Source organism: Tiliqua scincoides, chromosome 4, assembly GCF_035046505.1.
Source record: "Tiliqua scincoides isolate rTilSci1 chromosome 4, rTilSci1.hap2, whole genome shotgun sequence".
Lineage (NCBI taxonomy): Eukaryota > Metazoa > Chordata > Lepidosauria > Squamata > Scincidae > Tiliqua > Tiliqua scincoides.
Window position 1 is genome coordinate 144,536,539 of NC_089824.1, and position 16,014 is coordinate 144,552,552.

The window sequence follows — 16,014 nt, forward strand, 5'->3', positions numbered from 1 at the left end:
TTTAAGCCACAGAATTCAGCTGGAAAACTGTTCAGCACTTCGCACGTTCAAAGGACTATAAGTCAGGCATGATTTCAGGGTTAGAACATACATGGCAGCGTTTCCTAAACTGGCCCAAACTGTTTAAGCCATTTGCCAGCACAAACCTTACAAGATTCTTCAGGCACAGATGTCTAGATAGCAAATATAAAATTGGATGTATTTCGTACAGTTTGCGTTATGGATCACCCTTCACTTACAGAGCTTACATAACCATTTTGAAAACTTTGCAAGTTATTTAGTATGTAGCTAATCTACATTTTGTTTTTGTCTCTCCCTCTATATCAGGAGTGCCCAAACCCTGGCCCTGGGGCCACTTGCGGCCTTCAAAGACTTCCAATCTAACCCACGGGAAGCCCCCAGTCTCCAATGAGCCTCTGGCCCTCCAGAGACTTGCTGGAACCCACGCTGGCCTGACACAACGGCTCTCAGTGTGATGGCCAACTGTTTGACCTCTCGCGTGAGCTATGGGACGATGGCTCCCTCCACTGCTTGCTGTTTCACGTCTGTGATGCAGCAGCAGCAGCAGCAAAGGAACAGCTGGCCTTGCTCTGTGGAAGGCCTTTTATAGGCATTGAGCTATTGCAAGTCCTTCATTCATTCATATAAGTTCCATCTCTAATATATTCATTTATGTAAATTTATTCAAATTTGAAATGTAAATTAATGCTTTTTTCCCCGGCCCCCGACACAGTGTCAGAGAGATGATGTGGCCCTCCTGCCAAAAACTTTGGACACCCCTGCTCTATATGATCAAGTCAGCTGCAGTACCCTGACATGGATCGATGCCAGTCTCATTTTCCTAAGAGGTGCTGTGAATAAAAACCCTGCCCAGATATTTTCAGCCTCCTTTGTAAGCAATATGTGGTTTAAAGAAAACTGCTTAGTAATATATACTGTTATTTCTCTTTGTGTAAAATGTCATCTTAATCAACAGTAAATTGAGCTGAAATACAACACACAGTGCTGAAAATGCTTCAGGTAAACATTCAGTGTTGTTTGGGACACATGCCAACAAATATGGAAAGAACCGAAGGTAATAGAGGTGGGCTAAATGGTGCCTGGCTGATGACTCATCAAGTGCTCACAGCAGTCAAACGGATATAATAATCCATTTAAAAATGTGTGTGTGTGTGGGGGGGGGGGTTCACTTAATAGCTGGCATTTAAAGATCTGAAATGCAAAAAGACCACATCTTGTTTGTTTGCAATCTGCATTTCCAAAAAGTAGGACTTACCTATCTTTCCCTGTTTCCTCTTTAAATACATCATCACAGTAATTCATGCGCTCTTCTGTGGTCACATAAATTTGGGCCTCAGAGTAGCTCTCCACTGTCTTCTTTAGCAGGTTGTACACAAAGCCATTGCCATCTTTCCTCATGTTTCGATAAGGTCCCCAGATGACGTAGATTGTGCTGTTGGTTACTTTGAAAAAATATTCAGGGTTCCTGACCAGAAGGGGCACAGTGGTATGGGAGACAACTCTCACTGTAGTCCTCTTCCCAACATCCTCTTCATAGCCCTGGGTCGGTGCATTGTTCATCCTCCAAATACAGGAAGCTTGATCAATCTCAAATCCTGCACTTTGCTCTGCCATCTGACCTGAGTTTGAAATAATGGCACAGAGGTCACAGTTCAACTGTAGTGGCTATGGAAAAAGAAAAACAAAACAAAAATTTGTCACAAGTCTTTCCTATGGCCATATCAATCAACATCTCAACTGGTACAAAGGTGGATGGTCCACCTGATCTGAGGGCCGGGTATCGCAAGTGACTGATACTTCAGGGACTGGCCCGTGGTAAGCTGGTTTATTACTGGAAGTGTATCAGTGGCAGAAGACTGAGGAAGTACCATACGTGGACTTTCCATAATGCTTTGGTTACTGTCCCTTTTTCTTTTTCTTTGTGGAACTGACACATGGATCTCACCGCTACAATTACTGACTACAAGAAGATGGGAAGGAAATGTTCTGATACTGTAGCATACATCACAGTTCTAATCAGACTTTTTCAAGCTTAAAAGGTGAGAGGAGCAGCAACAGTAGGGTTTGAAAGTTGGACAGTTTTTCTTAAATAAGGATTTTTCGGTTCTCTGCGTTACATTGGAAATACCGGGTCACCCAAATGTAGTACCCAAACAACAGATTGCTGTTTAGTCCACAAAAAACACTAGACACCATTTCTCACAGATTAAACTGTGAGAGGGTCTGAGGGTCTGAGGGTCTGGAGCGCTGTCTGGAGGCAGTGAGGATCTGGATGGGGGCTACCAAGCTGAAATTAAATCTGGATAAGACAGAGGCTCTCCTGGTTCGGAAATCCTCGATGCAGGTGCTGGACTATCGGCTTGCGCTGAATGGGGTTGCACTCCCTCTGAAGGAGCAGGTCCGCAGCTTGGGGGTCCACCTGGACTCGCAGCTGCTCCTGGATTCCCAGGTGGCGGCTGTGGCTAGGGGGGCCTTCGCTCAGCTTCGGCTGGTGCGCCAGCTGCGGCCGTACTTGGATCGTGCTGACCTGGCCACGGTGATCCATGCCTCGGTGACATCGAGATTAGATTACTGTAACGCGCTCTATGTGGGGCTGCCCTTGAAGATGGTTCGGAAACTGCAACTAGTGCAGAATGCAGCGGCCCGTGTGGTTACTGGAGGTAGGCGGTTCGACTCTGTCAGTCTGCTTCTCCAGCGGCTGCATTGGCTGCCCATTCGTTTCCGGGCCCAATTCAAGGTGCTGGTATTGACCTTTAAAGCCCTATACTGCTCTGGACCAGGGTATCTTAGAGATCGCCTGCTCCCGTACAATCCGGCTCGTCCTCTTAGGTCATCAGAGAAGGCCTTTTTACAAGTGCTGCCGCCTAGGGAGGTACGTGGGGCGGCTGCAAGAAATAGGGCCTTCTCAGTAGTGGCACCAACGCTATGGAAGTCCCTTCCCCCTGACTTAAGAATGGCTCCCTCTCTTGAGTCCTTTTGGCGAGGCCTGAAGACCCTTCTGTTTAAACAGGCCTTCTGAGTTCTCGGCCTTTTAACATCTTTTTAACATCTTTTAATATTTTTTACAGGCCTGATTCTTTTATGACTTGCTGCTGCTCTATGCTCTTTTTACCTAGTTTTTACTCTGACTGCTGTTTTTTATGATGTGTTAATATGTTTTTATTTGTTTTTAAATTATGTTTTTAATATGTTGTAAGCCGCCTTGAGTCCCTTTGGGGAGAAAGGCGGGATAAAAATAAAGTTATTATTATTATTATTAACTTCAAGTACATTAGTTCAGAGATGACCAGGGCATATGCAGAAGTCAATATTAGCAGGTGTAGCTATTAATAAGATAAAAGAGTAAAGAAGCAACAGGAGGACATGGGAGATATGAATGTACTTGAACATTAAGGGCAATAAGCCAAAGGAAAGAAAAGGAATTGAGGCAAGAGAGAGTGGCAAACCAAGAGGGAAAGGGATCGGCCAAGAAAAAAGCTATGGAACTCTTAAAGACAATGCGAGAAGGAGAACACTCACTGGTTTTCATGCTGGAGCATGTCAGTTTTGTGCCTGAAGAAGATGATGAGAGTGCTAGCAATGAAAGAAGGGAAGGTGAAAGTGAGCGCTCTGGAAGTTCAACAATGGTAGGAAAAATATACTGAAGATTGTAAGCAATTGAATCCTGTGAAAGATTAGGGAAAACAATTCCTCTTGCCCTTATAATACAGACATTATTGTTACAACATAATAATAACATGCTGTTATGAGATAATATGCATTTGCACTCTGTGGTGCCTGGTTTGGTGAGTGCTGTAAAGAAAATAAGAAGGAAAAGTACAACAAATCTGGCAGCAAGAGGAAAAGAGTAAACTCCTACATGGAAAAGCAAGTACAGGGCTTAATAATAGGATGACAAGCCCTGAGATTTTTCTTCCAACCAACGTTTTCTCTGAACATTGTATAACATGTATACTCTGTTCTCCCTGTTTTCAAGTCAGCAAGTTAATGATGGTTCCCATTTGCCATTTTTGGTTTCTCAATTAAGAGAAGATTTGACATGAAGACATGCCATGTCATTGAAATACAAAACTTGTTCTCTTGTCAGTTGTGCTGCTATGACTTTGCAAACTTGAAACAACAGTGGATCAAAGCCAATGGATGTACAGTCATCCCTCGGCACCCACAGAGATGGGGTGTCTGTTCCTGAACCCCACACCTGCGGAGGCCAAAAACTGGGTACTCAAATCCACCAAAAACATTCATTTAAAAAAAAAAAAAGGTGTTCCTTACCTTAGTGCCACTTTCTGTGCTGGCTGCAGGGGTGCAGGGCAATCTCTGGTGTGCCTGGAAGCCACTTCTGGGTTTCTCCAAAGTCTGCCACCCGCTCCCTTGGCAGAAGTATTTTAAACTGGCAGGCTTTGGCGTGACCCAGAAGTGGCTTCCAGGCACGCCAGAGGCTGCCCTCCAACCTGCAGCCAATGCAGAAAATAGTTCTAAGGTAAGAAACACTTTTAAAAAACTTTTTAAACTGAATGCTCTTTTAAAAAGAAAAATTCTGGCAAAACCTGGAAGTGACATCCAGGAGTGCCCAATACTTACTGCTCCACAATCTGGGGACTCCTGGCATCTGCAGATCCATGGATAAAATCCATGGATGCCGATACCACAGGTGCCGAGGGATCACTATACTAAATGTTATATATTCTGTGCATGGGATTGGAAATTATTATGAGATGTGTAGCGAAAAGATGTATCAACATTAATAGCCTTAGCTGGTTAAAAGTAATTAACTATTAGAAGTAATCACCATCTAATAAGGCCTTAACCAGCCTTAGCTGGTTAAAAGTAATTAACTATTGGAAGTAATCACCATCTAATAAGGCACATATTGTCATTATGGAAAGCCCTGTGTTATTTGTATAAGTTTTTATTATAATATGATCTTTACAAATGCATGGAAGTTTGAGGCTCCCAGTCACAGGCCCCTTTTCATCAGCCAAGAAGAAAACACAATCCTGAGTTATATAGATAACCATATCTGTAGACCAGTGATTTTTCAACCACTGTGCCACAGCACATTGGTGTGCTGCAAATGCTTCACAGGTGTGCCATGAGAGTTTGGGGAAGTGTCATTTATTAATAGGCCTTTGGGGGATGCGAGTCCCTTGCTGACAAGTGTGCCTTGTCAATTGTCAAAAAAACTTGATGATGTGCCTTGACAATGTTCGCAGCTTGTCAGTGCGCTGTGAGATGGAAAAGGTTCTAGACCATGATACGTAAACAGAAACTTTAATATGGTTTAACAATATAACAGACAGGAAGTGTCATGCCACGATGCTCTAGCCTAACTAGACTAACACACAGAATACATTATGTCAACATAAATCTGCATAAAACTCAAAACTTTATATTTAGGGCATTCCATTAATCACCTGAAGGAAATATCTAGGTACTGTCAATTCTATGTATTGTGACACTGTCTTTGAGTGGGACAAAAGGAAGTCTAACTAGTGACACAGGCAACTAATCAATCAATTTTATGCAATTTTACCTGCTCTGTATTCAGGGTAGAAGCGGTAAAGTGACAGCATTTGGACTATATTTCATTTAAGTGAATACCTGGCAGTTAAGCGATGAGCATCAATGTGGTAATCACATTTGGCAGCTACAGCCTTTGGGTGTATTCATAAATAATGTCTTTAATATGACTATCTCACCCTATCCCATGACAGGCTGTTTGTATGAAACTTCCACATACACCTTTGATAACAGACAATGCCTTCTTTTCATGGAACACTCAGTAAGCAGTATTAAGAAAAGTTCTAATGAGGCATGATAGGTAGGTTTACAAATCTAAATGAATAAATGAATGTAGTTAAGCCTATTGAACATCAGTACATAAACTGGTCATATTAATCCAAACAGAATCTAAAATCCTCAAAAAGACTCATGAGTCCAGACTTGTTCCCACTGTCATTACTAGGACCACTTTGTACTAACTTGGGGATTGCATTCTTAGAAAGTGATCAAAGGCATTGCTAATTGGCTCTGAGACAACAGATTGTGATGGCACAGCTGTGCAAATTATGAAGTCAAGACACTGACAAATGAGACTGGAGAGGGTCAAAAAATGCCAACAGCAGTTCCCATTTCATGTGACAAATATTTAAAAGGGCAGACTCCAATCTAAAAGCTTCTATAGCACTTTGGTTGTGATGGCAAAGGCTCAAACCAAATTGATTTTTATAGAAACAGATGTCCTTTAAAAATGGATTTCCTTTCATCTAGTTAAAGGTATTCATCCACAAAGCAAACACCTTCTATCGTCAGATGCTGATGTATGCTCTGGCAGTCTTTCATAGTTGCAGCTTTGGAAGCATGGATGAAATTCTAGGAGACATGGACAACCTTTCTGTTTCCTAGTGAAGTGCAGAAATCCTTTCTAAGATGCTACCTGAGCGCACAGATGGTGGAGCTGCATTTTTAAAAAATTATCACCACAAGCTAATTCAAATGAGAAGGTAATGTCCCTGTAAATTAATTACTTTCAAGATCAACTTAAAAAAGAAAAAAAAGAACCAGAAATGGCCAGGCATGTAAAGATCTCACTTAGCCACTAGAAGGCTTTGATTTCCTTTTAATGTTTTTTTCCCCCTTAACTTCACCATTTCTGTCTTTTCCTCATTAATACATAGTTAAGCCATTTACAGCTCAAGCCTAACTTGTCCTGGAGCAGACTGGCAAGTGGGTCTGCTCCACATGCAAGGCAGAGTTGGGGCCAAAAACAGCTCAGCCTGGGGCAAGGGGAATCACTTCCTGTTACCCCGGGTAACACTGCAGCAGCCCCAATGGGTATACTCAGATCTGCGCCACCTAAAGAAGTGGTGCAGATCTGAGCAGTCCAGAGCTGCTCCAGGCTGTCCAGAAACAGGGATAGGATTCGTCGTAAGTGCCGGATCCTGGCCCCGCACCCCCCTTTACCCATTGCCCACCCATGGGCCCACTTCTGACCCACCCTCTCCCACCCCAAAGTGCCTTCCTGCCGCCCTTCCCATGCCCCCCAGACGCCTGCGCCGGACTAGCTTTGCTGGCATGGATTACCTTTTGTGCCAGCCCAACAGGGGCCGACCTCCCTCCTCTCCCAGTAGTGCGAAAGCGCTTTATGACACTTGACTTGACACAAGAGACTTGAGCCAGCTGGATTATGCCCTTATTTGTTTTTGTAGCTAGTTCCTTTCCTTTCCTTCAAATCAGTTGTTTTCTATAGGAAGTCCACTGAATAATTTCCATCCTCTAATATTGTTTGTTTCAGAATTAACTCTGGTTTGGGTAAAGAGGAGGAAGTGTGATGAAAAAACACTCCACACGTATCTATTTTATATTTTATAACTAAGTGAAAATGCCTAGTCATCACCTGTGGGCCTCAGGCTAATGCATGATTATTTGCAAAATCTTGCAACCTTTGCTGTTGTTCACTTTATTGCCTCTGCTCTTGTATATTAGATAAACATTAAGCCTATTGTTGTTTATGGCATTGACTCCTCCTCCTCCTCTTTATTTAACATTTTGCTTTGCAATGCATTTTAAAATGTGTATCTCATTCACTCACTAGGCTCCACTGGCTTTTGCCAACTTCTCATTAACACAAACTGCATAAAAGGAAAAAAGTACAATCTAATAGTAACTTTGGTGTTAAATAGATTGTGTTGGTTGCACACACAATAATGTAGTATTCACCATATTCAAAAGGAATGATGGCTTCTTGCAGGAAAGAGCAGATAAAAGAATATTTTCAGACATTTCAGTGCTACTAACACAAGTAAGTAAAATTTATTTTTGAGAAAAACAATAAGTACTCATGGTGGGGCATTTCAGCAGCTGACTGGTGCTGAATAAGTACCCATGGTGGGGCATTAAGCAAACAGGGCAAGCCTCCTGAGCCTTCTGACGTGGTCGGAAACTGTACCAGAAGTACAGTATAAGACCACAGGCAAGCCTCAGACAGCTTCCTGGTCAGTCCTGCAGCTGTGCAAGGCTCCACTGTGCTGCAGATGTGTGTGGGGGACAGCTTCTGGCAGGGGGGCACCATTGCAGACCTCTGCCCCAGGGCACCTCAAGGACAGATCTGCTACTGGGACCTCTGATATGTAAGGGCCAAAGTCTGTCTCCCTTAATAATGGGAAGGAATGCCTAATGTCCAATGAACAGGATATGGTTTGTAAATGGTGATCATTTTAAATCACTCCCTGTGGTTGTGGCTGTCCTCATGTGGTACTGTGTGCACTGGCTTTAAGGGTTGGGCTAGGCTTGTGCACTGGCCGAGAGTCTGCCACCATAAGAGGGCCCACCTGACTGGTTATGACACCAGGATCCTTAGTACTGCTGGCAGTGGTACTGTTCCTGCTGTCACTGACTGCCATAAAGCAGTCAATGCCTGCGCCTTCCTGCACCCTCTAATACTTCTCCTGCGACTCGTTGATAAAGGTAAGTCAGCGGGAAAGGCAGGAAGGGTGGCAGGAAGGCAGAACAGGGCAAGAAGGGGGCAAAAATGGGGCAGGGAAGGGTGTTAACAGGGACAGGAGATGGGCAAACTGCGGCTGAGAAGGGGTAAGATCTGAAGCTCTGGCACCACCAATATCCTATCCCCCTTCCTGGACCCTATCCTGTGGCGCAAGTCCATGCAGACCTGCTAGCAGGTCCATGCAGACCATTTTGCTAGCATAGGCCTGAGCAGACCCCTCCGCACTGCAAAGGCATACAAATGTTCCCTTACCCAGAGACTTTGGGCTGCTAAGCAGAACTGCTTAAGCTGCTGCGAGTCGGATCAACTATGGATACATATCTGAAAAAGACCCTTTTTAATGTTAACACACGACACTTGCAGAGAATGTACATAATAATCAGTAAGAAGCAACAAAAATGTTTGACCTTTCCATTTTCCATGAAAGCTTTTGGTTAACAGAAAGCATAATTAAAACTGTGAATTAGAACTTGAAAAACAATGTGGTTTCTCTTGCAAAGAGATAGCTATGCAATAAAGGTCACTTATCAACCAGTTCCAGTTATTACATCTTTACATTTAGCACTGAAGTGGCTCTGCAGAATCAAAGGTTACACTATTAAATAATGAAAGAGGCCAAATTGGGAAAGGTCATAAGCAAGACCAACTCGTGCTTTCTAAGAGGTGCTATGTGTGGCGCCATGGTGTGGGGCCACACTGAGACTCTGTTTTAAATATATGTGATCTCCATTGTCAGAACAATTAATTTGGTCCAGAGAAGAGACAGGAATCTCCCTATTCTCATTTCCTTAACACAGTGGTTCTCACACATTTACCACCAGGACCCACTTTTTAGAATGAGAATCTGTCAGGACCCACCAGAAGCGATGTCGTGACCAGAAGTGACATCATCAAGCAGGAAAATTTTTTCACAATCCTAGGCTACAATCCTACCCACACTTACCCAGGAGTAAGTTCCATTTACTATCATTGTTAAAACAATATATATAGTAGCTTGTCAAAAGTACAAGTCTGTAAATTTCCCCAAATGCAGTTCACATCCCATGGTAGCATCAAGTCTAATATATTAAAAATAAAATATTGAAATGAATGAGGACCCACCTGAAATTGTCTCGTGATCCACCTAGTGGGTCCCAACCCACAGTCTGAGAAACACTGCCTTAACAGAAGCTTCATTCTATACTCTGTGCTAAATGTACAACATGAGTCTTATGTTTAAATTACCATGGGCATTCTGGAAATTCACAACTGAACCATTTCAGTGGCTATCTTAATGACAAGAACATCATTTTTTTGTAATTTAGAAACAATGTACTATTAATCCTTTTAACATTTGATAGGGACAATTATTAGCCACTTACACCACACATTAATTTACTCCTCTAATTTGAGCTTTGGTTGTAATTATCCAATTTGGCACAGTTCTAACAAAGCAGGTAGAAAAGCTCAAGAGATGCATACTTCATTTTAGTGTTGTTTATTCTTCAGTTCTTCCAGAATATCCTCAAAGTTTTTTGTTTGAGAGAATACAACGTATTTAAAGATGCCAGCTGGGAATAGAAAGCATTTGCCTTTTTTTTTCCATGATGTTCTTTTGAATGTTTCTTGAATGAAAGGTACAAAAGAGCCATTAATTGTCTGGCATTGTTTTTAGTGCTTTTCTGTGCTTCATAAGCAAAAAAATAGTATTTTAATTTTCCTGTGTTTCAGTAATAATTAACCAAGCTGTTTGCATTTACACATGGTTACATTCTACAAACTTCAGTCTGGGAGCCGACTTTTGGTAGGAGAGAAAAATAAGCACATTTAAAAGAGAGGAAAAGGCAGAGTGGCATTTGCTGGTGTGTTCACAAACCAGTCGTTCCAAGTTAATGTAACTCTGAGGTACACTATATACATAAACCACAATCTACAATCATCCTGAAACTCATACGCACACATAACTGAATCTAGTTACTTAGGTTTCAGTCCCCCATTCCTCTTGCATTTTTAAACGACAGCAAGCAAGTTGGCTCAGGGCCGTGCACTGCGAAGAGTTGTCCCTTGACTTCATTAAATTTAATGCAAAGTTTCATCAAATTTTTACCATTTGAAAATTATTTAACAAAAGGCAAATTGGCAACATGGGTCTCCATTTCCAAAACAAGGCCGATTGCAAGGCAGTTTTGGCAAAGTGCACTATCAGAATGTGCATCATTTCTGGGAAAGAAAAAGAAAATTTCATCTCAGTGGGTATTATTTGAAAGCTGGGACCTAATGTCACCTGAGCACAGTGGGTTCACGTCACCTGGTGCGGGATGCCAGCGTGTCACCCCCCCATGCAGTGGGCAGGGCAACATCCCAGGTGGTGGGCATGGTGATGTACCATCACTCTGCCCCCACTGGTTTTTTATCTGTACCTTTTGATAGATCAAAAATAAAACACATTCTGCATGAAATTACACATTGATTAATATATGACATGATGGTATTTTTCCTCCAAACTGTGATTTTGGTCACTAGTGGTGCCACACACACACACACACACACACACACACACCCCAGGGTGTCAACTTACTAACACCTTATTGCAGCAGTTCTTTTAGCACTGGGACCCACTTTTTAGAATGACAATCTGTCCAAGACCCACCAGAAGTGATGTCATGGTGGAAGTGACATCATCAGGCAAATGAAAATAAATAAGTGTAAATAGTTAAAGTAAAACAAATAATTAAATAAGCAGAAGCCAGCCCTGGCCCACCAAGTGAATTTTCTCTGTAGCCTGCCTGCAATAACACCCCCCCCCCTCCAAAAGCAGTAAGGTTTTCATCCCTACCCAGTGCCCAGTTCAATTTAAGAACTTCTGTTTAAACCAGATCACTGTCAGGATCCATCTGGCTTTGCAAGTCTCAAAAAAGTTCACTTTATCAGCTGAAGCCTCTGTTTTGATCCTTTTTAGGGGGGGGGGGGGAGGCTGCCTTCTGGAACATTTGTTGAGCTGCAGTTCCATCAGATCAGAACCATTCCAGTGGCTTCACATTCCCCTTTGCCTGGCCTGACCACCAGCCAAGGCACGTTTGCTTACACTGTGAGGCTTAGTTTCGCTTTACATAGGGCTCAATACATTAGCCTGCTTGGAGGGAGGGACTTCCTTCTCAGGTGTTTGTGGGGGCTGCATTCATTGGATCAGGACCATTCTGGTGTCGATGGATTCCTCTCAGCCTGCGCTTTCCGACAGACTAAGGCAAGTTTGCCTACCCACACGTAATCGCATGATACGGCTCAGTTTCACTTTCCATAGGGCTCCATGCATTTCTTATTCTCTGGATTTTTGGCCATAACTTTTGATAGAAAAGCAATATTTCACTGTGGTTTTTTGCACTGCATTCTGCTGGAAATTCCACATCCAACGGTATATAACATGATGGAATTACTCCTAACCACCATGATTTTAGCGTGTAACCCAAGTGCGCATCACACCCCCTGTGTGCGTCTCCTGGTGTGGTCCGCACCCCCACACCCCTTAGCAACACCACTGGCTGAGCATAGGTTACATAAAGAAAAAGTAGTGAATACTTGGATCTAATGAATATATTTCAACTTGGTAACTGTGGGATAAGAGTGTTGCTTCATAAACCCCTACTCTAAGGGCACGTAAGCACCAGGGACGTAGAGTGTGGGGGCAGCAGGTAAGGCAGAACCAGCCTACCATAGTCCACAGAAAATAGCTGCAGCCTCCCCTGCAGCTGCACACATGCTCCATGTGTGTATACTGAATCAGAAAGCAGGTGACACACATCCTCCGCTATTTTCTGTGGCTATTTTCTGTGGACTACGGTAGTGTAGTTCTGCCTTACCTGCCACCCCCACACTGCAAGTCCCTGATTAGAAAGAAGGCATAATTAAACCATGATTGAAGATTACTGGCACAAGCCTGGGCTCATGTCATGTGCAAAGGGAAGAAATTAATCACTTCTTTTCAAGGTTTAGAAGAAACCCAGCAAATTATGGTTTGTTCTAACCACGGTTTGTCACCAAGCTGGATTACTAAATCAGTTAACTTGTGTACCAAATGAATTCATACACTGGACCAAAATATCAGCAGTTCATAACCTAAGAGTAGTGGGTCATAACCTAAACTGCAGGTTGGGACCCACTAGTGGGTCACAACCCAATTTTTGGTGGATCACTAACTGACAAGCTGATAGCTGACATGGAAAATGTGTTGAGTCCTATGGAAATTGAAACAGAGCAGCACATGCACATTTATGCACAAGTAAGCAAACATGCTTCAGCATCTATCAAAGGCCAGGCAAAGGTGAATGCAAGGCCACCAGAATGGTTGTGATCTGATGAATGTGGAGCTCAGCAAATGCCACAGAAGGCAGTCTCCACCACCACCATCATAAAAAGGAAAAAAAGGGGGGGGGCTGGAGCAGTTGGTAAAGTGAAACTTAAAAAAAAAAATCTCATAAAGCTAGGTGGGTCCTGGTAGAGTGTTATTTTAAAAGGTGGGCCCTGGTGCTAAAAAGTTTGGGAATCACTGATCTAGATAGCACTCTGGAGAGTGAACTTTACTGCATAAACTGGCTGTAACTGCTAGAATTAGCTTGAAGTTGGAAGAGAGGTCTTTATTTTTCTAATTTCCACAATCTTTTTTCCCTCTACAGGTTCTTTTTGGGAGTATCTCTAATTTCATTAGAATGTCCCAGCTAAATGAATGAACCACAGAACCTGTCCAAGTAATTTGCAAAAACGAACAAACAAACAAAACACTGACACATCCAGTGTTTGGATAATTTTTGGGCTGCACTGCATCGGTTCAAGGAGCTGTTCCAAACAAATGCTGCATACTGAAGCCAAGAGGCCATTCATCTTAAAAACCACAGTTTCGCTCACCTGCCCCTCATTAGTTTTGCATGGCTGTTTGGGCAAAGCCAACAATAATATACCATTTGAGAAAGACACTGTTCCATCAAATTGCGCTAAATAGACTAAACAAAAAGTAATCAGCCTTCAATATGGGACGGCCGCTATCCAAAAACAACTCAAAGCTTTTTAGCTATTTTCTTTAATTTGTTTGAAAGAACATTGTTCCAAAATACTTAGCGCCATTTAGATACAGTCTGCTGTCCAGTTAGCAATTAGCAGTGCAATTTTCAGGTAGCCTTTTAAGATTGTCATCCTACAAGGGTCTTGCTTACTGCTTTCCATGTGATTATTAGCAACAGAATTAAATATGTTTTAGGAAGAAGGGGCGGTGGGGAATTCTTTCCTCTCTGTACCAGGCATATTGGGTTGACAAATAGCTGAAAACACCAGGAGGTAAAATGTCAGTTGCAGCTGAAGGGTACATGGTGAGAAGGAACATACTGTTAGTACATGGGCTGAATTGAGAATGATTCTCAACAGGAGAGGACCAAAATAGTTTCTCACTTCTAATGTCTCACAGCGCAGCACAATATGTTTCTAGCATACAGCATGTAAACCTTTCTTCGAGAGTATGTTACACAATGAAGACCCCCAATGCAAGCCTGAATTTGCTTTGCTTTCTCGGAACAATACCATCCAGATTTAAACAGCACAAAGGCAAAACACAACCCTCCCCTCAAAAAAGTGGTGTGACTGGATACAACAAAGAACGGCCCTTCCCACTGTCCAAATATAAATTATCAAGAGATCTCCCACTACGATAATCTACTTTGCTTGCTTCCTTGATCACAGGGCAATGTCTCCCAGCTAGCTAGTTTACAGTGGCGTCGCTAGGGAGGGTTCGAGCTGCACCAAGTGACGCGCACAAGGGTGACACAATTACTGGCCAACATTTATAAATCTTCGTATTTTCCAGTAATCACGTTATATATAATTTGATGTGTAATTTCATGCAGAATGCCATGAAACAAACCACATTGAAACATCTCTATTCTATCAAAAATTCTATTCTATTCTACCAAAAAACCAGTGGGGGCAGGACAAGGGTGCATCACCATGCCCACTGCATGGGGTGTGGCACTGCCCACTGCATGGAAGGAGGTCCAACATGGGGGTAGGGTGCTGGCCTCCCACACTGGGTGACACAAACCCTAGTGACGCCACTGCTAGTTTATCCACTTTTCTGGAGACTTCCCTATTTCTATTTGCATAACTAAAGTTGTCTTGCAAATTGTAAACGTATCTTAGGCAGGGTGACCGGACACCCTCTATTTTCAGGACATGCCCTCTTTTTTAGCTTCATGTCCTGGAAAAGAACTTAAATGTCCTCCTTTTTCCTGGGAGCAGGCAGCGCATAACCTTCTTGTAATTAATAAATTATATGTAAAATTATATGTAATATCGCTATAAATTTAATAATCAGTAGTATAATGTTTAATGACATGAAATCAATATATGAGTGTTTTTAGCTTTTATTTCATCAGGTCCTACATTTTTCTTGGATATCCTACATTTTGGGGTGCTTTGTCCTCTTTTGCGGTTCTAACATCTGGTCACCCAGCTCTTAGGTAAAAGTCACTACTACGAAGGGATAATGTTGATTTAACAGTCTGCAGTAGAATCTTCTCTCTCTTTTGGACTAGGATGCTCAGCCTCTACAAAATGATTGGCACTGTGAGGAAAAGAGACCTTCACTTGCCTCCCCTACAAAAGTGAATACTTATGGCCACTTAATATAGATAAATGATAGTATTAACCCCGAGACTGTGCAGATGTTGCAAGTGTCATTACTGAATGAATTTAAATAGAGGAGTGAGATCATGCCTACTTGGCCTGTTCCTTACACATATTTATAATAACTTCTGAAAGAGCCAACAGATGTACAAACTGCACACACATGCAAAACGCTGCAAGATTGTAGATTGCATGTACACTCTGTACATGAATAGATTCATTCAGAGTCTATTCATAGCACACATACATAGGAGACAGCCAGTGGACACACAGCCCAATCCTATGCTGATGGGAGTGTAGGGCTGCTGCAGCGCCAAAAATGGCTGCCACGGCATCCTAAGTGCTAACCGAGCAGCGCCAGTGACTCTTCAGGAGGAGGGGACTTTCATCCCCTTCCCCCAAGTAAGGTGAGTACCCCCACAATGGAGCTACTTGATTCTACGGCAATCCTTGGGTTGCCATAGAATCAAGAGCCTCCGTGTCAGGCAGCAGAGCTCACATGGAGGCTCAGAATCCGGTGGAGTAGAGCTCCACCGGTCCTGTCTTCCTCCTGTCCCACTCCCTTTCCCCCAGTATGCCTCCTCCCTGCCCTCTCCCCGCCACCCCCTACCTCTCCTGTCCCAGAACGCCTCCTTCCCACCTTCCCCCACACCCCCACCTACCTCTTCACCGCCTGTTGGTTGCAGAAGAGCATCGGTGATCCGCTGGTGCTGAGCTAGCACTGGCGCTCTATCAGCGCTAGGACCTCGCAAATGTGCTTTACCGCACATTTGTGACAGTGTGCACCAGCGGTAAGGCAGCACGCACTCTTTGGGATTGGGCCCACAATCTGCTCACCCATCTAT

General features: G+C 43.1%; 1 protein-coding gene across 1 annotated transcript in view; it reads right to left on the reverse strand.

Moving 5' to 3' along the window:
* ST6GALNAC3 (ST6 N-acetylgalactosaminide alpha-2,6-sialyltransferase 3) overlaps positions 1-16,014 on the reverse strand; it is a 212,809-nt gene that overhangs the window by 134,807 nt on the left and 61,988 nt on the right. The window contains exon 3 of the mRNA XM_066624584.1: positions 1,277-1,686. Within this exon, the coding sequence (XP_066480681.1) occupies positions 1,277-1,686 (410 nt within the window). The remainder of the gene's footprint in view (positions 1-1,276; positions 1,687-16,014) is intronic.